General features: G+C 41.0%; 1 protein-coding gene across 1 annotated transcript; it reads right to left on the bottom strand.

The window, feature by feature from the left end:
- Positions 1-11,680: 11,680 nt before the first annotated feature.
- LOC104272508 (neuronal acetylcholine receptor subunit alpha-7-like) lies at positions 11,681-16,783 on the bottom strand (the record flags this gene model as incomplete). Its single annotated transcript, XM_009867520.1, has 3 exons — positions 11,681-12,202; positions 16,154-16,263; positions 16,714-16,783. Coding segments are annotated over 3 exons (702 nt in total), but the record flags the coding sequence as incomplete, so codon positions are not given.
- Positions 16,784-25,288: the final 8,505 nt, after the last annotated feature.

Here is a 25,288-nt window from a genome sequence, read left to right as displayed (position 1 = left end):
TAAAATGAACTAATTGTTTTATTTAATTATTTTTTTATGTCAGAGAGTAGAAGACGAATAAATAAGTCCAGGTGGTTCAGCTGGTTCAGTTGACTCTGGGATTTAATTTTTAGTGCTAAAACTTGAAGAGAACTTCGGATTTCTAATCTTTAGTGATACCTCTATATTGTCTGCAGAATAGTTGATATGTGTGACAGAGTGCCGAATTTCATATTGTCCTCCATAGTAAAGGCAGAGTATTCCAGAATGACTGGAAGCGGGAAATGGCAACAAAACCCTTCATTTCTGGCTGCATTCTGAAACTACCTGTTCTAGAACACTCGAAAGGGTATGCAGCAGGTGTGATACTTCACTGATGGTTTTACAGAACTACCTTCCAGATCAGAGTGAAACTGATGTGAAAATCAAGAAAAAAGTTAATAGATCTTCAGGCTGTATGAATACTAAAGAGTTTAGTGCTTACAACATATCCTTTCCAAGGCTTAGAGATTCTGTTGGATTTAGCACAACTATGAAGACTACATTCCTACAAGGTTCAGGAATTCCCCAAATCCTACTACGAGCACATTCTTTTGATCCATACAGTCCTTGGCTTGGCCAGCTTCATAGGGAGATGATAACCCTAAAGTATCAGAGGCCCACAAAACACTGATGTTGTATACAAGACCACATTCAGCAGGTGGCTGAAGTGGACCTCACTACATACAGCAGAGCTGCAGTCACTGCACATCGTTAGCTTTCTTTACGTGATATGCATGCCTAGAACACTAGAACAGGACATGAGAATCATGAAGGTAAGGTCTTGGTTTGGACCAACTGTAAGGCTTCCTGCCAGCAGCTGTCTATCCACTCCATGACAATACCTACTGAGAGAAGCGAGCCAGGTACCAATGTGGCAGCTGTGAATCCATTGCAGATTACTCTCTGATGAGCTAGTACAGGTTGTTTCTAATTTGATGTGACAGGCTGTAATTATAACACATCCAGTTGTTCCAGCACAGCAGACAGCAGCCTGTGTTATGGGAGGATAGAGTGAAAGGAGGAAAATGAGCAATGAAAGATGACTAAGGAGGGAACTCCATTATCTTGTGTAGCTGCTGAAAAATCAGATCTTCTGAGTGGACAAACTTATCCAAGATGTCTGAGATGGAGCAGTTTCAGATCCACATCTCCCAATACGTGGACAGGTGCACTAAACTCCCCTACGCATGCTTCAGAATAGTTCAGCTGATCTGAAAGCAAGGCAGATGAATGATCAAGATACATAAGCTGTTTCTTCTCAGGCTTTTAGGTCAGCAGTCAGGTTTTGGGAAGCTGTATTGTTCTTTTTACTTTATGTAAGATTCATTTTGTCTAAATGGTATCACAAGGATCATCTCTCATCCAACTATTATTTTTACATTTCCCCTTCAAGCAACAATTTGCCTTTCTGGTCCAAAGAGTAAAAAGAGGGAGGAAATATTCTGTCTTAAAAGCATTTTCCGAAACACTAATGCATGATAACATATCACATGTGAATGTGAAACTTCTAAAAGTATTTTTTTTAAAAATGCTGCTTATGTTAATTTGAGAATGTCAAAAACTGACATGGATCTGTCCCTACCTATGAAGGAGTTTGCCATCCATGTACAGTTGCAAGTGTCTCCTTACAGATGTTTTCTTATAGTGAATTATGTCTATCTTCAGATACCTTAAATACAATCTTTGGTTTGTATTGGTAATAAATTTTATTTATAGTCTGATACTTCATTTTTACCTATTTAAGAGACAAGAAAATATTTTAATATGTGTGTCATATATATATATACACATATTTCTTCAAGAGGTGTGTATTTTCCTCATCTGGATTATACTTTTCAAGATTTTAGAGAGTACATTGAAACTTTCCTCTGACTGTTGATCCAGAAATCTTCAGAATGCATGAGAATACTAATTTAGTGTTTCAGGTTTGTAGGTTTTTCTTAAATACGTTTCTTAACTAATTATGTCAAATAAATTATACTTTGTATCTTAAAGGGCAAATTTGATTTTACAATCACAGTTTGTTAAACAGAAATAATAAGGGGGAATGCCTATACTACTCGTTAGATCTGGCTTCTCTTGTGTAGGTAGGTAACACAGGATTCTTGGATGTTCTCTTCAACCCATTTCCTATCAAATAATGTTTTAATGAACTGTTTCGTATTTATACATTTTATATACTAACATATATGTTATCTGTGGTTCTGCAAAAATCAATCATTTTTCATGAGCTAGTGGTTTTATACTTTCTGATTTCACAAAGAAACACTTTAAAGAAATATTAAGAAGATGTTCAGATCCAGATTCTCAATATTATAATTGTTAAATCTTATTCATTTTTCCTAGGGGGACCCTAGTAATCCCCTAAAATCTGCTTAAGCAGGACATTTATAGCAGCTGAACCGAAATAATATTATATGCTCAGGATAAGGAAGTTCAGGACTTTTAAATAAAAATTAATGAATGCACAAACAAAAAAGGAAAAAAAAAAGTTAGTTTATCCTTAAGGTTTTGGGATAGAACTGCAGTGATTTTGTACAATTCTTCATTTTGCCACAGATTCCCTGGGTAAGTCATTTGATCTATTTTTATCTTTTATTCAACGCATCAGAATAGATTATGAGATATACCTTCTTCCTGTACCTGTTCTATCTAATTTCAAAGTTCTTCAGTTTCACAGAACATTTTGGGATGGAAGGCCATCTAGGCCAACACCCCTGTAGTAAGCAGAGACATCTTGAACTAGATCAGGTTGCTCAGAGCCCCATACAACCTGGCCTTGAACATCTACAGGTATGGGACTTCTGCCACATCTTTGGGCAATTGGTTCCAGTGTTTCACTACCCTTACTGCAAAAAATGTCTTCCATATATCTATTTTAAATCTATCCTCTTTCAGTTTAAAACCATTACCCCTTGTCCTATCACAACAGGCCCGGCTAAAAAGATTATCCCCATCTTTCTTATAGGTCTCCATTATACCTTGAAAATCTACAGTAAGGTCTCCCCAGAGCCTTCTCCAGGCTGATCAACTCCAAGTTCTTCAAGTTTTCCTCGTAGGAGATGTGTTCCAGTCATCTGATCATTACTGTGTCTCTCCTCTGCAACAGGTCGATGTAATAGAGGTGCAAAATCACCTCACACAATCTGCTGACCACACTTCTTTTGATGCAGCCCCGAATGAAATGGGTCTTCTGAGCTGCAAGGGTACATTGCTGGCTTATATCCAGCTTTTCATCCGCCAGTACCTCCAAGTCCCTCTCCGCAGGGTTGCTCTCAATCTCCTCGTCCTCTAGCCTATATTGATACTGAGACTTGTCCAGGTGCAGAGTCATAGAATGGCCTAAGCTGGAAGGGACCTTAGAGATCATTTTAATCCAGCCTCTCTGCCGCCAGGGACGCCACCTCTCGACTAGATCAGGCAACACAGGGGAACCGAATGGGAATCGAACCCATGACCTTAGCGTTGCTAGTGCCACGCTCAACTGACTGAGCTAACCGGGATCTTGCACTTGGGCTTGCTGAACCTCATGAGCTTCACATGGGCCTACTTCTCCCACTTGTCCAAATCGCTCTGGAGGCCATCTCATCCTTCATGTGTCTCAACTGCACCACTTGTGCTTGTGTCATTTGCAGACTTGCTGAGGGTGCACTCAATCCCACTATCCATACCACTGTTGAAGATATTAAACAGTACTAATCACAGTACAGAACCCTGAGGGACACCACTTGTCACCAGTCTCCATGTGGACATCAAGCCATTGACCACTGCCCTCTGCATATGATCATCCAGCCAATTCCATACTGTCATTAGTTTGAGTCTGGATGTTTTTTTGGGAAATGGGGTTAGAGCTACGTGGAAATACTTCTGAGAAACTTCAAGAGCCTCCCCCATTTCCAGGCAGTAGTTGGACTCACCTTTGGCCATGGCCAGGCCAATCAGCACCTCTGCAATCAAAGTATTTAAGAGGAGACCACGTTGTTCTTTTTCTCTTTCAGTTTTGTCTCATTTTGTTCTGTCTTGTCTTTGTGTTGGGGAGGGTTTCTTTTTTTTTCCGCTGAAAGAGTGGGAGGTGAGAAGAAGAAAGAAGGAGAGAAGGGTCCTGAAAGTGAAGGTGGGGCAGAAGGCCACTGGAGAAGAACCTCTCCCTGGACCCTCGTGGTGATTGAGATGGCAGGAAGATGATTGCCTGCCAGTTGAGGGAATTGGTGGTGGCAAGGGTGTACAGGATGCAGCGGTACATGCAGAGCCCCATGGAAGAGGGTAGAGTGATCGAGCATCAGTGTGGGACATGCCTGAAGTGATCCGTGGCCCTGAGGGACTCATGAAGAGGAAGAGGATTGCCTCCTGTGAGGTGGACACCAGGTGGCGTGAAGGAGAGGCTGCGAGGAGCCCTCTTTCTCAAGAAGGAGCTGCCATGGACAATGAGTAATGGCCAGATGGACTGCATCCCCTGCCCCCCTTGCACTGATGGGGAAGGAGGTAGCCAGGAAGATGAGAGGGGTGAGGAGGAAATATATTTAAGATCGGATTGTATTTATTTGTGTATTCCTCTCACTATCTTGCTTCCACAGATGGTTGTGGTGAATTAAATCTATGTTTTTCTCCCCAAGTCCCTCTGCATTTTTACCCATCATCTTAAATGGTAGATTATTACCTTCTCTGCCCTAATCTCAACCCTTGAGCCTTTTGGTTGAACTTTCTCCCTCCACGTCCTTGTGGAGATGGAATGGGGCGAGGACTAAGCAGGAGACTGCGTGGTTCTTTGTTCTGGGCCCAGGCAGTTGGCCTGAACCACAACACTTACCCACCAAACAGTACACCACCAAATCCACATCTCTTCAGTTTAGAGATAAGGATGTTGTAGGGGACCATGCCAGAGGCCTTACAGAAGGCCAGATAAATGACATCCATTGCTCTTTCATTGCTCTTCCTCTGTCCACTGACATAGTCACTCCATCACAGAATGATACTAGATTGGTCTGGCAGGACTTGCCCTTGGTATAACCATGCTGGCTGTCTCAAATCAGCTCCCTGTCCTCCATGTGCCTTAGCAGAGCTTCTAGGAGGATCTGTTCCATGATCTTCCCAGGCAGAGAGGTGAGGTTTACAGATCAGTAGTTCAAGGGGTTCTCCTTTCTACCCTTCTCAAAAGTGGGTGCAATGTTTCCCTTTTTCCACTCACCTTGTACAATGCCTCACTGCCATGACTTTTCAAATTATGGAGGGTGGCTTGGCAACTACATCAGCCAATTCCCTCAGGACTTAAGAGGTGTGGGAAGAGAGATTTTCAGTGAAGGCTGGGCAAAAAAGTTGTTGTGTAGCTCAGCCTTCTCCTCCTGTGTTGCTACAAGCTTACCAGACTTGCTCATCAGGGGGGTATGCTTTCTTTGACCTTTCTTTTCTTGTTGACATACCAGTAGAAGCCCTTCTTACTACTTTGCACCCCTGCCAGATTCATCTCCAACTGCAATCTGGCCTTCCTGATCTGAGATTGATTGTAGTCAGCCAAGCACATAAGAATTTTCATTGTTTTCTCTGAGTGCTTCTGAGTCTTCCACGACAACCCATGAGTTTAGAAATACATGTACGTTAATACTCCCTGCGTGATTTTGAAAAACTCCATCTGTAAATCATGCATTTACCATTTATCTGCTGATTTCCACAGGATTTCTAATTCTTTAAATTTCTATTACAAATCCATCAGGCAGTTCTCCTTCTCTTTGTGAAGATGAAGTTGACTTCAGATTTTAGAGGAAGTTTTTGAACAAATCAGTTTACTTGCATCATAGCTCTCTGTTGAGGAAAAAAACTGCAATTTGTGTTCATAGTATAGTGGTAGTTATAAAAAAATAGAATTCAATATCAATAAACTAAAGCACTAACAAAATAAAGGAGATCCTTACCCCTAGAAAATAGGGAAGATAAAGAATAGAATATTTAATAAACTTTGTTTCTCTGGGATAATATAATTAAGTAAAAACATTAACATTTTAATTAATTTCCTTATATTTAAGTCACATTCAGGAATATACATAAGGAATTTAATGGCAAAATTAGAAACATACTGAGAAGAATAAGATTTTTTATATAGGAAACAGTGAAAATTTTCTTTAGAATGATCAGTATTAAGTATTAAAAACCACTTTAATCTAATTTCAAGCATCCATCTTGAATTAAAATAGCATCCATAGCATACAATTCAATGGAATAGACCCTGTGCAGAATTAAAAAATATATATTAAGTAAGTCCTGGGAATGAAATTTAGAAAATACATTTTCCAGTGTATCTAGGTAGAATGTTGGTGTGGAATAGCAGGGCTAAATCTTGGAGTGAGTCATGTAAGTGAGATCATAATCTCAAACATTCTGTGGAAGTATTTTCTATGAACAAAGAAAAAAGAAGAAAAGACAAGGCTTCTGGTGAAAATCGCTCCTATTTTCTATTTTCTCTCCTCCATCCACTGCAAAGATATAAATATTTTAATTAAAATAATCCTTAAGTTGAAGACATGAACAACAGCTCAAGGATCAGGAAAAAGCAATGACAGATTTTTTTGAGCGCCTGCTAACAGCTTCTTATTCAAACTTCCTGATATGACAGTGTCACTTCAATCCTTCTTATTGCTGATATTCTATATTGTAAAGATTGTTGGTTAAAAAGGATCAAAATTGGTTCACTCTTTAATAAACTCATTTCTAACAAAACTGTTCTTGTGTGATGCCAGTCTTACCTAATGAAATAGAAAATATACGTGTAACATATAAAAAGTCAAGCTTGCAATATTCATGAAAATTTTCTTTATTTGAATACTAAAAAAGAGAAACTTAGTAAAACATAAGGAGAGAATTTCAACTAATGGCAAAATGTTTGTTAAGCACCTACTTTTGGGATTTCTTCAGTTTCCTTAATCAGAAAACCTTCGTTGCATTTGAGAATATGGTTCTTATAAAAGAGAGGTGCATGAAAAATGTGGTTAACCTGTTCTTTAGGTGGCCTTTTCCCACCTCCTCTTTTTTCCAGAAGCTACTCTTTGATGGGTCCACCAACTGTATGGGAAGAGAAGGGAGTACAAACTCTCAGGGCCAGAGCAAACAATGCGCATTTTATAGTACAGCAGTAAAAGTCACAGTTCTGGATTCAGGATACCCAGTGGAACAGTTCCCACCAAATTCAGTGAGTCTAGATGCTAGCAAATACCAGGCCTCTTCAATAAACCAGTGTAAATCAAAGCCAGCCAAAAAAAAAAAATCCACTGAAGAAGTGGGCCCATGTGAACCTCATGAGGTTCAACAAGGCCAAGTGCAAGATCCTGCACCTGGCTCAGGGCAGTCCTCATTAATAATAGCAGCTGGGGGATGATATGATATAGAGTAGCCCTGAGGAAAAGGACTTGCGGGTACTCGTTGATGAAAAGCTGAACATGAGCCAACAATGTGCACTTACAGCACAGAAGGCCAATTGTATCCTGGGCTGCATCAGAAGAAGCATGGCCAGCAGATCCAGAGGGGTGATTCTACTCTTCTGCTCTGCTCTAGTGAGACCTCACCTGGAGTACTGTGTCCAGCTCTGGAGCTCTCAGCACAAGAAGGACATGGACGTATTGGAGCGAGTCTAGAGGAGGGCCACAAAGATGATCAGAAGGCTGGAGCAGTTCTACTCCAAGTACAGGCTGAGAGAGTTAGGTCTGCCCAGCCTGGAAAAGGGAATTCCCTGGGGAGACCTCATAGTGGCCTTCCAGTACGTGAAGAGAGCCTACAGGAAAGCTGGGGAGGGACTGCTTACAAGAGTGTGTAGCGACAGGACAAGAGGCAGTGGTTTTAAACTAGGGCAAGGTAGATTTTAATTAGATACCAGGAAGGATTTCTTCACTATGGGGGTGGTGAAACACTGGAACAGGTTGGTGGTGGAGGCTCCATCCTTGGATACATTCAAGGTGAGGCTTGATGGGACTCTGAGCAACCTGCTCTAGCTGAAATGTCCCAACTCACTGCGGGGGTTGGACTAGACAACTTTTAAAGGTCCCTTCCAGCCCAATGTATTCTATGATTCAATGATTCTATGATTCTACAAGTCTATGATTCTAAAATATTTCACCAGCATAGTTCTGGCTTCTGCAGAACTATGTCAAAGCTGCAACACTTATGCATGTTAGGTGATGTGTTAAAATTTTCTTTTAGAAAATAAATTAAAGTAAGCGCTATGGGAATGTGTAATAGAAGGTGTTCACCAGAAAAAAAAATGCTTTTTTCCTGAGTGGAACAAAAGATGTTTATGATACCTCATAATGAAAATCTATTTGAGCAGTAGACATGATTTTTCTAATCACTTAAGACTTCCAAATCCATTTAGAAATACTGTTTTCTTTTTTTGCAGGAGGGCACTGCAGTCAATGTTATGCAGCAGTAAATACAAAAATGAGTAAGATACAATGACTCTAGTAACATGTTTTTCTCATGAACACTTGCGTCTCTTTGCCTCTAGGAATACTATTGTTAGCTTTACCATAATTCTGAAAGTGTTTAATATGTTTCTGGTTTGTAATACATTTGAAAGCATGAAATCTTAACAGTTCCATGTTTTCTGCTTAGAATATGATGAAAAGCACTGATTTGAGAACACCTTTAGGAAACCTCTCTCAGTTTAAAGTAAGCACTGTGGTCACTATGCAACTTGTGTTCAATGCAGTTCAAGTGTAAACAGATCCACCGCTTAAATAAACTGGTATGATCCCATGAGCTGCTGTTTAGTTGGCTGATACAGCATCAGACATCTGTGTTTATTTTATTGTACATGATATGAGATTGATATCTCTCAGCAGAGATTTCTCCTCCTTACAGCGACATAGAGTTTTGACAATTGCATGGGAGACAAGTCCCTGCTATGGGCAGGGATGCTGCACACAGATACTGAGCAGATATTCAGAGGCAAAGTGAAGCTGCGAGATAGATAGCTTGATATTCAATCAGCCATTCTGCTTGTGTGATGGAAAGAAGGGTACTGTGATCTACTAGTCACTGTGCTTGCGCAGGAGGTAGATTCAACAATCTGCTCGAGCTGGTAGAAGCATGGTACTCAAAGTGGCTCATCTTGCACGGAGTGACAGCTGGTATAAGGTGCGATACTCTGGAGATAGGTCTGTAAATATGGGGTTCAAACTGCAAATAATGATTTATAGGTTTGTTCGGTCCCTTCCAGCCCAATGTATTCTATGATTCAATGATTCCATGATTCTACAAGTCTATGATTCTAAAATATTTCACCAGCTGCCCTTTATCACAAAGTTAAGAATTTTCAGTAAATTCTTATATTCAGAATTTTTACTACACTGTAATGAAAATCTGAATTGCTCTAGAATTTATGTTTGTTTTTTTTTCTTTAAGAGAGCTCTCCAAATATTTAGGATATGTCTCACTAAGGCTTTGAAATGGAAGAAAAGCAAAATAGGAAGTGGAGGATGCTTTTGCTTTTATGTATTTTTGTACTTTTCCTATTATACAAAGCTTTCTGCTGCTAGTAGTCATTTGAACTCATTGTCTTAGCAACTTCAACGTCCAACAGAAACCAAGAGCTCTTTTATCCAGTCTCCATAGAAGTACAGCAAGATTTCAGTCTGCTGCTTGCATACTAGGCAAGTCTTTTCACCCGTGCTTCGCAATGACTCACTGAATGACCCAAGTAAATTTTACCAATATGAGCTTGCACAGGGTCCATAAATTGTTGTTTTAAATGCAGAATGAATGCTTGTGTACAAAAGTGTAAATTAGGTCTAGAATATTTTTTGGAGGTCCAAGTACTTGAACCATTAGTTTAGATCTGGGAAATCCAAGGTTCTGAAGAACATTTAAAACAAAGTCAATCTGCATTTAGATACAGAGTTGTGACTGACTGGAAGCTCCCTATTTGAAATCACCTTTCTGGTGCATCTAAGAAGGGAAAGGAAGGATGCACATTTCAATCTAGATATGTTTGTGCTTTTGTAGCTAGTTTCCCTTGATCTCAAAGCTATTTTAGCAATGCTGCTTACGAGCAACAGTCCCAGTAGGATTTCATTACATCCATGCAACTGCTAGGAATCATATTGAAGATGTGCCATTCATGTTTCTTAGAACAGGAAAGTACAGACATAAGCTGGCCAGTACAGTGGTCGTAACTGTTTCTCTCTGGGCAAATCAGTCCCTTATCACTCCTTCAGTCGGCAAACAAAAGTAATCTGACACTTGTAGTGTTTTTACTGCAGTAACATCTAATTCTGCCTTGAGTATATGCAGCAGTCTCTCACGTCTGTAAATTATACTTACCACAAGTACAGGATCAGCTGAAAGCATGGCATCTGTGTCTCTGTTACACATTTCTCAGCTGCATTTCTCTGATAATGTCTATCACAGTATGGAAAGCTTTTTTTTTTTTTTTTTTCCCCCCAGTCACTCTATATCAGACAGCTCTGGATCGGCTCTCCTGTGTTCAGTAGGCAAAATTACACAATCAAAGCTGTCATTCCTACTCACAGTAGTGGGTTGAAAGAAGCTGCTCTGGAGAGTAGTGATTTTTGCCTTTATCTTCCAGGAAACTGGCATGATTGGATTATTTTTTATTAATATACAGATATTAATTTAGAGTACTGATGGACGGTAAATTGATAATAAACATTGCTACATTAAAATTTAGCAAAATAAAATTAGTTTTTTACACACTCTGTTTAACAAAGCCATACTGATCAAGTTGGAAAGGGGACTGTACTAACAGAATTTTCAAAAAATACTGCTTCAGCAGAATAGACTAAATATGAAATCTGAGCCTAATGAAATCAGTGACAAATTTTCTGTAGATTATGCAGCACCAACATTTTTGCCATAATTACAAAGGGTTAGTCAGTATTACATTAGCAACTGTGTCTCAAGAGATCAGAGATATTTGAAATAAAGTAGTTTCAAAATGGCAGTAATAGTTAAGCAGTGGGAGAGCTATGAAGGCATCATTAATGATATATATGATAGTCAGCATGGAGGATAATTTTTTCCAACCTCATAACCAACATTCCCTGATTATTATTTTTTTTAAGGAATATTCTGGGGAAAACACATTCTGTTAACATATTTATTGAGAAAACACTCCATTCACTTCCCTAATAAGAGCTAGCATAATGATAGTTTATTTTCATAAATACAATACACAGCATCATAAGACTGTGGAGATATGTCTGTCAAATCTGAGAAGTGAGTATCACAGCCACACAAAACAAAAATGTTAAAACAAATATACTGAAAACAACAAACTTCTGTAAAGCTTATCATCATCAATGATCATTTAAAATATTATTAACAATATCTAAAATATCACAAATCCATAGTAACACATTGATACTAAAGTTAACTTGTAATAAATATATTGTAGATTTGAATTCTTGTCTATCATTTGTCACAGGTCATTACATAATTACATGTCACACTAGTCTACAATGTAAGTAACAGAGATCAATCTGTTTACAATTCAGTAACTACAATCACTAACATCGGGAATAATTATCTTCTGAAATTATTTTCATCCCCTTCTGTGTATGTTAACACACGTAAGTACACTTCTCTACTTGAGTTAAATTATCTAGCAAAATTACTGGCAATATTCACTTTTAAATTGGCGTGCTCATCTTTGAAATCTTTATGCAAAATCCTTTGAAACAGCCTCTATAAAATTTGGAGCAGACATGAGTATTGTAAATGTGCAAATGATGGCAAAAAGGGTAAATGCAACCAGGCATAATCTGTCTACGACAGCAGCTGCAAACTTCCACTCACTACAGATCTCTTCACCCTCATCTTGTTTCCTGAAGCGCATTGCTATGAACTGAACTTCCTCCAGGATCTTCACAATCACTGGAACAGTATCCATTAAAACTTTCTTTTGAACAAGCTCAACATCTTCTGGTAAGGGGCAAGTAATTTTTCCACTCCTGCTACCCAGATCATTCTTCTGGGTGCAGCGTGAATTTTCTGTTGCATGGTAGCTATAGGTCGTGTTGCCATTGCTAGACTGGTGCCCAGGTAGGACATTCATCTCCATGCTGCTTATGCTCAGATCATGCTTGAGACAGTCATATTTGCAAGACAAGGGCTTTAAACTTTCCCCGGGTTTCTTCATTCGTAAAAACCAAGCACACCAATTCAGTACAATGACACGGACCTGAAAGAGATTGAATGTAACAGAATTAAAGGGAACTTTTCTGCATTTTAACAAGGTTTTAAAATATTCTGTGACTATGAGAGTTAGTCCGTATGGTTCTTTGGAAAGATTGATTGTTTTCTGTGTTCTCCAGCTATCTGCTTTCAAATATTTTTGAGGGGGAGGTCCAGTTTCTTCCCACAGATGACCTTTTTCTGGATGTCCTAAACACAGAGGTGTTCAATGCTCACTTACAAAGAAAAAGAGATGTGAAATCTTACTTTACAAAATTATTCTTGAAGTCCTATCTTTAGCAAAAAATCACAGAACTCTGTTGGCTGCATGGTTTTCCATCATTTCTCAGATAGTATGGAAGAAGATACACTTAAATATTTGAGAGCTGTAATGTTTAGATTCTGCTGGAAAAACCCTATAGAACAAATTAACAGCTGTTACTAGCACATTCCCAAACCTTGTCTCTATTGTTTAAGTCTAAATAAACAGCCTTGGTTGTTAGGTTTTTTGGTTGGTTTTTAGGTTTGCTGGTTTTTTTTTCCATTTGAAACTATTTTAATACTCTTTTCAAGAGTTCAGCCACATAACAGAGCAGGCTTTTTCCAAAAGAATAATAGCAAATCAATTAAATTGGGCAGTTCAGAATCTGAATACTGCTTTAACTACTGTCATTGCCCTGTGCTCTGGTATACAACTCTTTTGGCACATCATGAGAGTGCTCTAACCCACACATGGCAGATTGTGCCCCATATGTTTCTTATCAAGATCATCAAATGTGCTTACTCCACAGAGTGTATCCAGCATATTTTCCCAGTGAATTGATATTCACATCTTGTCTGAAATCCGAGCCTGCTATGATTCCTGTTGTTAACATTGTTTTGTGTGAATGGCAGTAAAAAAGCTGTGATATCAACAACACCTTGTGTGAAGACCAGCAAACTAAATCAGTAAATTCTTGTAACTGTAAAGACCTTCAGGTATTATGTATATAAAATGGACATTTGCAAGATGATTGTGAGAGTCTCTCAGGGAAGACAGGTGGCCTATTCAATGACTTTATCATTCTGGTTGCAAGTCGAATAATCTGATGTCCAGGAGAGAACAGACATGACTTTTGGTTTCACCTCTGAGCCTTGGCCCAGGACTCCCTGTGTGATCCTCTCCAGTCACTTCAGCCATGTTTGATTCAGGACCACAGTTTGCCTCCAAGGTTGTTTTATATGCAGGACAAGTTGTGCTCTGTTTGCACAGTACAGATGCAGAGATGAGGAAATAACAGCTAGCACTTTGAGTTGCTGCTGCAATGACAAGCATAATTTCAGAAAGGAGGAAGCATTAATTTCACAGGTGGGAATAGTAAAAGCCAAAACCACTGACAAGTGGAAGACGGTTACACAATTTCAAAATTCTGCAGTGTGAGCTTTTCTGGGTCACAGCCCTGTGCCATTTTCTGCTCTTTTCCCACTAATGAATCTTTTATTTTTAATCCTGAAATACTATTTTCCTATGATTCACATTCTGCTTTCACTGAGATCTTTAAGTATTTCATTATTTCCTCCATGGTCTATAACAGACAAATAGAAAACTGTAATGTAGCAGCCAAAAAAAAATCAATCCTGCATTTCAATGAAGTTACTTACTTACAGTGTCCTCTGACTGCTTTCGGATGCAAAACAGAATATCAGGGAACTAAATAAAGGTCTTAATTACTATCAACATTTCAATGGTCTCAGTGGCAAAGGGTAGAGAGAAATGAATTCTCCAGTACTGTGAAATTCCAAAATACTAAGCCAGACACACTTTCTTATTAGAAAATGTTAATATGTCTGCTTAGCTCTGGAAGGAGATGTGAAGTGAAAAAGCACTATTTTACAAGAATGCTACTTTTTCTTTCAAGGGAAAGTGTTTACTCCTTACGGAAATTACATTTATAAATACAGCCAACCTCAACACAGCTTTTAATTTGCTAGAACTTCCAAATGCCCTATTTCCTAGAAAACGCAGACACTCAAGCACCTATCTGTTCTTGTTGTATCAGGAGACAGCTGCAACATAGAGGTTGTTGAAAAACAGCCCAAACATATGAATCTATATTCTCACCTGCATTATCATCACAGCTGGGTTTCTGTGAAGAAAGGACACAGGTAAAGCGGCCCTCAGAGGTCAACAGCCTAATCCTCCTGTGACCCTCTCCATCAAGGTCCACCCCTAAAACCATAATAGAGCTGTACTGCTAGCTCCCATGACAACTACCTACCTGGCCTAGTCCAGAAGAGAGAGTCTTCAATTAAAGGTTTACTGATAAGTGGCAGCATCACCTGAGCAAATCTGTAGATGTCCAGGTTTAAAGCACATCAAAAGAAAAGCCTGAAACCCAAAAAGCTTAATTCAGGCCAGCAAAGAGCCAGAGAGCTCTTGACTTTTCCTACAAAAACTCTTTTTTCTCTCTGTGCTTGGTCTCTCCATATCTCTTGACTAGTTGGTAGTCTTAGTTGTTAGCAGAGGTAGGCCAATGGAGCTGTAACCCAAGCCTGATGCTATCCACTCCCAAACTTCTTCTTGGCTGGGCCTTCTTTAGTGCTCTTTTTCATGCTATTTCAGCAGGCTAAAAAGTGTCAATTAGCCATTAGCTCTCTTTTCTTAGCTAAGCAGCCAACAAACGCCCTAACTGAACACCTCAGATCTAAACGCCTCTCTTGGAAAAAGTTGGCTTTAGTAAGTCATCAAAGACTAATAGAAAGACACAACTCTCAGCAGAATTGTGGGGTAATGGAAGAAGTGAGGACCTACAGAAAGCCTAAATACTAACATGCACACCTCCTCCCTCCTCCGGTTCAAAGGACAAGTACTGAGTCCTTGCGAGACAGAGAGGGAAAAGAAACTTCACAACTCTGAATAGTTTGGAAACTGAGTGTTTAGGCAATGTGGTCAGCTAAATCTTCCAGGTCTGGAGCTGCTCCTAACCCTTCCCTGCAACTTACTGCAGCAGCAAATTCCATTTAAGCAGGAGGTAAGAAAATTCCTGTAACAATATCCAATTAATAAGGGTTAGAGATTTGCAATAAACTGATGTCTGGCTTTGTCAAGATGAGGAGGGTGTAGGCAGTAAGTAGATGGTACAAGTATGTGCTGGGCCTGGAACTCAGAGAATAAGTTTCAGGTAAGTAATTTTCTTCTTTCTGGGGATGGCTATCTTAGATTCCTGGGGTTTTATTTTGAAAAATCTTTCCCTGTGTCTCTGTAAGAAACACCTGACATAGCTGGACAGGAAAAAAAAAAAATTTGAGACTTTGCCATGAATACTAATGGCTGAGCCTTGCCCATGCCTGGCAGAGGACTAATACCTACTTCTGTGTGGTCAGCCTCTACCCTATATACTTGGCATTCAGCCTTTCTCTCTGAGATCTTTCAGCCCTGTCAGCTTGCCTGGTCTACAGCTCTCACACATCACAGTAATGCTTTCCACAGTAAATGCTTTCCACAGTCTTTGCTTCTCAATGGCATTTTTTTTAATGTGTGCTAGGTCATCTGTCAGAGCATTGAACAAGGTTCCTAAAAAGTGAGAGTGCATTGTCTGCTGTGTTTCCAACCAAGAGAGCAAGAGACCAGTGGAGAGCAAGAGCTGACTTGCAGAGTCTGCGAACAGATTTAACACTTGCCATTGTATCCAGGCCCCTTGAAAAGCAGACGAAAAAATAACATTGTCCATGGGGACTGTCATGCTGCTGCATACCCTGTCCATGTAGATATTTAACACAGGTTTACCCAGATTGGTTCTTTCAGGGCTTTCTTACACACAAGTTCATTGTCATGGGTTTGAGTCTGGTGAGGAGTTTTGTAAAAGCAGGAACAGACTTGTGTGAAGATTCGAGAGCCTCCCCCACTCCCAGGTAGGAGCTGGACCTGCCTCTGGTGAGCGTCAGGCCAATCAGTGCCTCTGCCACCGTAGCTGCTTACCCATTTGGGCATCTTTCCTGCTTGCGGGTCATGATGGTGAAACTGCAGAACCAGCACTGTTACCACCACAGATAAACCAACAATGACCATGATGCTAGCAAAATACTGAGCTGCAAGGAAAGGAGAACTTGGTTAGTAGGGGAAAAAACAAACAAAAGGCAAACAATATTCCTTGGCCATGCCTCAAGATCTACATTTGAGAAGTGCTGTACAACATCCAAACATCATCATCTCTGGTCTTTCACACTGAGCTTTTGAGGCCTTTAAGGTTTTCAGTGCATCTGTTCAGCTCCCTCCTTTCAAGTGAGGGAAAGGCTAGAACCAGTGAAAGACAAAAATTGCTCAGTTCTGATTACCAAAGAGGAATGTAGAGCCTCCTGCTGAGGATCAGCTCCCTGCCTGCTGCTATGACAGTGAGAAGCTGAACTGACCAGACTCATCAAACACCAGCATTCCCAGTCCCAGCTGCCCTGCAGTGCCAGCAGAGGTGCTGGAGGGAAATGCTGTCTTCCTGGTGTCACCAGACTCCCTTAGACGTTGTCACTAAGCCCCTCCCTCACCTCTGCTCACAATGGATGAGGCATATTTTTCAACACCCTCCTCAGCCCTCAAGATCACTTCTTTTGGTTCCTACAAAAGTTAGTTACACTGTCACTGAGTACTAAATTCAAGCCTGCCATGCAGGAAAGAAATCAAGATCTTGAAAGTCAGAACTGAGACCTGAAACCATATCTCCTTAAGTGGCAGCATACTTTTCTCATGTTAAGAGTGAGGCTGATGCACTGGAGTGTAAAGTGGAATTATCCACAAGACTGGTGACATTCGAAGGCTGCTGTGGCAAAATACCAGGGAGCATTACTGTCGACAGATAAAATGGGGCGATGTGGGAAAACACACGACACTGCCCCAAAGTGTAGCCTCCTCCCACTCCCAGCCCTCCCTCCTGCACCTTGCAGGAAAAGTCAAAAATTCAATGCAAGCTCCAAGGCAAGTTTTGTTCCAGCTTTGTTTCTTAATACTAATTCCCACTGCCTCAGCATCAAAAAGTTGGTTCATAATAATGAAGCTCTCAGGCCTTCCTGAGATCAATATCACAATTGCTTCAAGAGGCTTTCCTGGATAAATTATGCAGCTAGATTAGAAGAATAGTCCTGAGGGTGAGGTGAATTGACAAGCCTCCGTTGCACTTACTCATGAGAGAAGAGAGACAACAGCCAGGCAGAAGCAGAGCAAACAAGGAAATCATGTTTCAGAAAAGCTGGCTGATCTGATTCCATTATGCCCAATGTAACAGAAACACAGCAGTGTTGAGTTACTGCCATAAGTCCCTAAATAACTTCTATAAATTCTAGGCATTTTGATGCTGCCAGACTTCAAAAGCCTGAAGTGGTCCATTTAAAATGGCTTTGGCTAGGATTTTTCACAAATCCATGGAAACCAGTCACCTGGTTAAACCTGGAAAAAACTTGGCTCAAGATCCCGGCCAGTCATTACCAGAGGAATTCACATTCTCAGTTTTTTGTGCTCTAAATCTAGAAACAGAAGTCAGGAAACTCCTATGGAAATCTCTTAGTATACAGGGAAAACTGTTCTCTCAGGAACAGACTGGGAACTGCAGGGGATCTGCGGACCCATAAAGAAAGATGATTTATGGCTTTGCCTAGTGATAGACAAGGAAGATGAGTGTGTGTGCATCACCAGTCCCTGGGGGACTTCTGTCCAAGACAGAGTGAAGTTTTCAGTTGGAAAATAAGGATGGAGGAAACAGGGCATGGTACTTCAGCCCCGTTGCCAGTATCAGGCAATCAAATGTCACAAGATAAAATAAGAACTGTCAGGTAGACATATGCAGACGAGGTAGGTGCAGGTGCTGTGTTCATTTAAAGGGAGAAAGCCCCAAAGCTCTGGAGCAGCCTAGATGTACTCTGGCTGGATTTTGCCAACCCTGAAGAACCAGCAGCCGAAAAGGAAGGAAGGAAGTAGCAATGGCTAGCCCATCTGTCACATTAGACTTCCACTTTTCTGGTTGGAAACATGATGAAGCTTGTTGAATCCTTTCCTGTGGGAAGACAAGGTAGAATTAATAGCCATTGTTCACAAAGGAACTGCTGTATCTTCTGCCCATGCATCTCTTTGACTGAAAACATGACTCTGTGCTTACATTCCAGACCCTGCACTGGGGCAGAGACACACATAAATATGGCCAAAGCCTGGATTCAGTGACTGTTCATCTGTAAGGGAAAAAAAGGCCCCAGCACTGAGCAGATACATCCATAATGCAAAATGGTGCTGTCTCTGAAATTACATCCATGTTCACTCACCATTTTCTGATGTTTTGTTCCAGGGTTTAATCCTACATTTTCTCCTTCACAGCAGCAGAAAAACATGATCCATGGAGAACTGGTGGGGAAGACTCCTGTGCTATCTCCCATGCACATCCCTCAAAGCATGGCTTAATCCTCCTCCAGTCTGCTGGCTTGGTGTCTCTGTTCCTGGCAGTCTTTAGCCCTCACACTAGCCAGATCAAATCCACCACTTGCTGAAAGCTGCAAGGACAGAGACCCCTTTTCACCTCTAGCACTCACTCTGATATGACCTTCTAGCAAACCTGTGAGCAGAGGAGCCTAGCTGCTGAAAGGATCAAGCATAGATGTATCAGACCAACGTGCACAGATTCTTTAAAGGCACAAGACTGCAGTCTTTGCTTACCCTACCCTAGTCTCAACCGGTCCTGAAACTGCAAACTCTTTTCCTGGGCCTCCACTGATGCTGTCAAGCACAGAAATTGGATGTTTTGCTGTGACATGTGGCACAGTAGACAAGCAGTAGTGTAAGAACTGAGCTTTGGTCATGTAAGCAGCAGCCACAGCCCTGCCAACGGATATTTTTCACCAATATTTTAGGGTCCATCCTAAAGCCTATAGCATTTATACCGCTAAGGCTTTGAAGGTGTTGCTCCCACAAAGTCCTATACTGATGTGTGGCTGTTGGCAAGGGTAAATGCAAATCTGATTTTACCAAGAAGCTCAGCCCTTCTTGTTTAAACAGAAGAAGGGAAATGCTCAGCAGGTCTCACTAAGCCTCTCTCCGTATCCTACTTAAGAGCTCCCAAACCATCCCTGGTATGGATAGGTCAGCTTGGAGGCTTTAACAAATTACCTCACCATGGGCAACATCAGGAACAGCAATCCCCTTTGAAAGAGCAGGAGCCTGGTTGTTGTATGTCAGCTGCTCTGAGGTACATGTGGGAAGCAGCTAAACCTTTCTGGAGGGACATTGGCTCTCTGCCCTGGAAAGGTGACACAGGCCAGGAAAAGGGCCCAGAAGACTTGTGCTTGGAGCACCTCAATATCCCTGACTTATACACTGGCATTCCTCAGGGATACCGAGGTCTGCACTCGTCACCATTATGTGTTTTTCATGTGTTTTTCAAGCCTGCATGCTACTTTCTTCAGCAGTTTTGTGTGAATGGAAAAGCTGTTTTGGATGTTCAGTTGATCTCTTTCAACTATTATGAAGTATCTGCACTTCTACCATTTATTTTCTTCCCTTTCTTTGCCAAAGGATGCATGATGTAACACACTATCTGGACAGCTGTTTTAACATCTGGGCTCTGTCAATCTCTGTCTTGTCACTGTCAGAAGATGATCAGGTTTTGTTGTCATAGGAAATATGCATCTAATACAATTATTATAGCCAGAAAGTCTTTTAAAAATATCAGCAACATGAGCTATTTGTTCTTTCAGGCATCCTCTGACATCACCTCTATCAAAAGGCTGGCATTGACTTGAAATTCATAACTTGAGCGGCTTCCAGTACCATTTTTCTGGATGTCCTGTGCCATTATCTGATGTTAGAGAAGCACCTTTGGATTATTTCAGAGATATTTTGGAAGATCTGCTGCTTGAGTAGAATAACTTTAAGGACTGATTAGAAGCAGAGTAAAAAACCCCAAAATCCTACAAGGAGCAAGATGATTCCAGATAGACCTTTTACCTTGCTGATGTTTTCATTGAACACTGAGAAAGCAGTATATTATCCAGATTTGTTAACAGAGTTAACTACAGGAAAGGCAGAGCTGCTCCACTGTGATGAGTTACAGTCTTGCTGTTCCTGTGAAACTGTAGTGCAAGGATGAGAAAGTCATGCTCCAGTATTCACATTTATTGGGAGCACAGGTAGTGTTTGCCTCTATCCCACCAGTTGCAAGGACTGATGAGGTGATAAATACGAAGACCCAGAAGGCTTCAAGACTGGTATTATCAGCAGGACTTTGTGGTTTTTTGACCATGGGCTGCTTTACAAGACACCAGGCCTGCCAGCATCAGATGGGGAATGCCTGTCTCAAAGAGGGAAAAGGATCCTGGTGAAAGAGCTAGAGGGACTCATTGAAAGGTCTTTAAATTAGGCTTGTAGGGGGATGGGAATGAAACTGCACTTGCTAGTAAGGGCTACCTGTGCGACAGTGTGGTACTAAGGTCTTACAGTCGGCTGTTTCAGCAGAGGTGGGGAATGGTGAACCACGCAGCAGCAAGACACAAGAGCTGACAGGCTGGTAACTATGGCAGCATCTGAGCATAATCTGGGGGGAATTAGGGCTTCCTCCTCCAAGAAGGCGGCAGGATCATTACCCCAGCTGAAATGCCTCTACACCGATGCACACAGCATGGGTAACAAGCAGGAGGAAATGGAGGCCATTGTCCAGCAAGAAAACTACGGTATACTTGCCATCACAGAAATGTGGTGTGACAACTCGCATGACTAGAGTGCTGCAGTTTTCGGAAAGGACAGGTGAGGAAAGAGCGGTGGTGGAGTGGCCCTCTATGTCAGGGAGGAATATGAACATCTAATACAGTGATGAAGTTGAGTCTCTAGTAGTAAGAATCAAGGGGAAGGCCAGCAAGGCAGATATTGCGACAGGAGTTTGTTACAGACCACCCAATCAGGAAGCAGTGCGGTTAGCAGAACTGCCACCTTGGACTTCTGTAGGGCAGATTTCTGCCTATTATCTAGATACAGTGCTCAGGGATATGGTTTAGAAGTGGACCTAGCAGAGTTACCTAACAGTTGGACTTGATGATCTTGAAGGTCTTTTCCAATCATAATGATTCTATGATTCGATGATTCGATGATTCGATGATTCGATGATTCTATGATTCTATGATCCAGTTGGTTTCCTTCTTTTCAGGAAACATCAGGTTTTGCATGTCAAATGACAGACTGGTTTAGGGCTGCTCTAAGTCAGGTCATTTTATTCATCCAGTGCTAAGCACAAACGCTTTTGGTGAACTGTCAGAAAATGAGAGAAATATCCTAGAGCATGCAGAGAACAAGATATTAACTGCTCCTCCTTCTAGAAATGGTCCAGATGAATGAACTGAAGCATATGGAGGATGCAGAAAACCTCAAATACCAGCAGAGGGTCTTCCAACTACCTTTCTCTCTCCTATGGCAGGGACCAGGGCTGGTGCTGGGCAGATGCTGTTGCAGTCTGCAACAGGTGACAGGCAGGGTTTCTCAGAGACCAGGGAAACCAAAAGGTAGAGGACAGGTTCCCTTGCTGGGCTGATTTACTGTTGTACACAGATAGCAAAGAAATACAAAGAAGAGGATGTAAGCAGGAAAACAGTTTCCACTATTTGAATGTCAAGATTTGCTGTAGCTCAGAGTTTGTGCCATCTATTAGCTCTTATTGACAATAAAAAGTGAAGAGCATCATCTCAGTCCAGCTCATCTCTCATAAACATGAAATGCCTTAAAAGAAAGAGAAACTTCAGGATTGGACACTGTTTACCTTTTGTTTATGTTACGTGTAGAGAGCACAGGAGCAATGTTTTTGCTTTGTTTTCAAACTCTTCTCCCATATGTTTTTGAAGAGTAGAACTGGATGTTTGAGGACAGTTAACTTTTATTCGATAAAAAAACCAGTATCCAAGACTCATGGCTTTGTGAAAAGCACCATTAATCCTGAGGCATGAAATTGTAAAAGCTGATGTGAATGAGAATTTCTGTTTCACAGAAGAGGCTGAGCGGGTTCCTAGCACCAGTAAGGTACCAAGCAGGGCCATAAAAGTGAGCAGGGAAAAAGGACTCCATAAAATCAAAAATAGTAAAGCAAAGTGGCAGCAGCTGAGAACAGTTAGATGACAGAAAATGTAACTTGGGGATTAATCTCATTTTCTCTCTTTAGTCAGCACAACTAATGCCTTATGCTCATAACTTCAAACAATCTGTAGCTCCTGGAGGTGGAAAAGCACCACATTGCTTTCTTGTCTTATTAATGTGTAGCCTTGTTTGCTGTATAACTGACGGCAAGGAAACAATCCAAGCATCTGCTGCACACAGACTTATTCACAGTGTAAAACCTTCATTCTTGCTGAAATAACATAGGCATGACAAAGAATGGCAAGGAGGGGACGCAGCAGAAAATAAGTCATGATAGTAGAAACCTAAGCAGCAAATAAGTGTTGTGGTTTTTAAAGAAGCAAGGAGACGAGCTCAGCAAAAGAATACAGAGAGAAACGTAGTTTTGTTATCTGACGGTGAAGACAATTTTTGCTGTTGACTATTTGATACATCCAGGCAAGGCATCAAGTGCCACATGAATGTTAATTGTAGGAAGTGACAATTCCTCATATTCATGAGCTCCATGTTGCCCTTTCAAACACTCTCTCCACACTCCAGATTTCAGGTGTTCCATATTTATTGATATAAAACTCCATTTAGAGTAAAATACAGATTCTTGATCCAAAAGCAATGGTGTTCTACTGGAGAGAGCTAAAAGGAAATAATGATTTGCAAGCACTCTGGAGTTATTTGAGCATGTAAAAATTATTAAAAGATTTAGCGCTTTCCCAGTGCAAGGGAGCGCGGTGAATTTCCAGGTGTAAGAAGTGTTTATGGAAGAAAACACTTGTGCTGTGGAACCCCCAACCCAAGTAAGACATGGAGCTGTTGGAGCAAGTCCAGAGGAGGGCTACCAAGAGGGTCAGAAGGCTGGAACACCTCTCCTACAAGGACAGGCTGAGAGAGTGAGGCTTGTTCAGCCTGGAAAAGAGAAGGCTCCAGGGGCCTTCCAGTGCCTGAAGGGAGTATACAAAAAGGCTGGGGAAGGACTTTTTACAAGGGCCTGTACTGATAGGAAGAGGGGTAATGGGTGGAAGCTGGAAGTGGGTAGACTACATATTAAGGAAGAAGTTCTTTACCCTGAGCGTGGTGAGGCACTGAAACAGGCTGCCCAGGGAAGCTGCGGATGCTCCATCTCTGGGAGTGCTCAAGGTCAGGCTGGATGGAGCCTGAACCAACCTGATCTAGTGGGAGATGTCCCTGCCATGGTAGAGGGGTTGGAACTAGATGATCTTTGAGGTATTTTCCATCTCAAATCATTCTATGATTCTATAAGAAAAATTCATTTGACTGGTATGAGAGGTCTGAGCATTTAATTTCAAGATCTGGCCTTTGGGCAGAAACATGCCTCACCTACTTTGACAAGGGACTTTGAAAGCGATACTTCCTCAGAGTACTGTCTGCGGTGCAGCAAGAGTAGCCAACTCCAGTTGTTTCTCTGTGTGACTGCTTCTGTGCCACTTGGGACCTGAACTGAAAGACTGCAATAGCTTTGGACCAATACAGGAGTAAAGAGCTGGGTGGGGTTTTAAAAGTAAGCAAGGTGTCACCCTTTTCTCACAGCAGTGGGACCATAGCATATTAAACCAGAGCTGAGTGCAAGGTGGATGTGGGTGGCTGGAAATGGGGCCTCACAGTCTGTGTCTTACTATAGAGCGGAACAAGAGGTGAACATGCTGCTCACTAGGGATGAGAGTTAATGTTGTTTTCTTAAAACAAAACACTGGTGCTGGGAGCAGCCAGGTTCATGGAGGAAGAGAGGAAGTAGGGACAGTTACAAACTTTTCAATGATATGTTGCCTAGTACGTTTTCCCCCTCTGGGAGTGATATTGCAGGTGAAGAAAGAAGAGTTGGTAAGCTACGCTGGTTATGCTCTTCACTGTGTTGCTCTCAATTTTCCATAGCAATGGCTTTGGCCATATCTGACTTAACACGGGATGGGGCTTGATCTGTCTTTCTGAAAAATTGGATGGTATTGTTAATAACTAAATATTACATTAGTAGCTGAATTTTTTTAATCTATGAGTCCAAACTAGCATCTTATACTAACACATTGATTTTTTAAGACATTCCTACAGCAGTGCAAGATGAATGAGATTCTGGTCACTGCTTTATCAGGTACTGCTGGATGTGGGTAGGCATTACCATCAACTCTATAATCCTAAGGAGGCTCTAGTCAAAGGATAGTCATGAGGGGGAAGAGTTCCACTTAAGAATCTGTCTTGACTTAGGGGAACTTCTTCCTTAGTGGCTTCTTAATGCCTGATTTCCTAGCCTTAATTATAAGCTTGCTTTCAAATGGAAAACACAGTTCAATGAAACAGGTCAGGGATGTGAAGACTGTAAACAGGGAGACACAGTACTCTTTAAAAAGAAAAAATCAGGTGTATGTCTATTGCTCAAGGAAGGAACTCATCCTTTCTTCAGAACTGGTCCTAAAGCACTACCAAAAATGGATCTGATTATCCAGTGCTATTTGCATGGATCACATTGACTTTATAGAAATAAAAAAGCCATTCCAGTTTAGACATCAATGCCTCATGTAGTTCTCAGCTGAATTATCTAAGCCTTTAGTTTCAATGGGCAGGATCTGAACTTGTACAAAAGCTCTAATTGAAAGAATATTGTTTGTTTATCCTTGATTTGGCCACTGAACTAAGAAAATCAGCACAGTAGGACATGAATATCCCTTCTTACATTATGGACTACACTGGATGCATCAGTGTTATGTAGTAGGGGCAGGAAGGTGCATGAAATCTGCATGAAATTACTGGCATTTATAGCAAGAGACACATATGTACATAATTGCATAGGTTGTCAGAAGTAGAAAGAACAATTGCTGTAATATATTTGAGTTGCATCACACAGGCTTTATGATTTTACCCAGAGGTTAATGCATTCAGGCCAGTAATTTCATGTGTGTAGCACATGTGGAGTTCCCTGCATTTCTCTCTGTATATCCTTTTCTCAAGAGATGAACTCCAACCATCTACTGACCTACACTCTTG

This window comes from Apaloderma vittatum, unplaced genomic scaffold, assembly GCF_000703405.1.
Source record: "Apaloderma vittatum isolate BGI_N311 unplaced genomic scaffold, ASM70340v1 scaffold14014, whole genome shotgun sequence".
Taxonomy (NCBI): domain Eukaryota; kingdom Metazoa; phylum Chordata; class Aves; order Trogoniformes; family Trogonidae; genus Apaloderma; species Apaloderma vittatum.
Note: the sequence above shows the minus strand (reverse complement) of the source record. Positions and strands in the feature narration are given on the sequence as shown.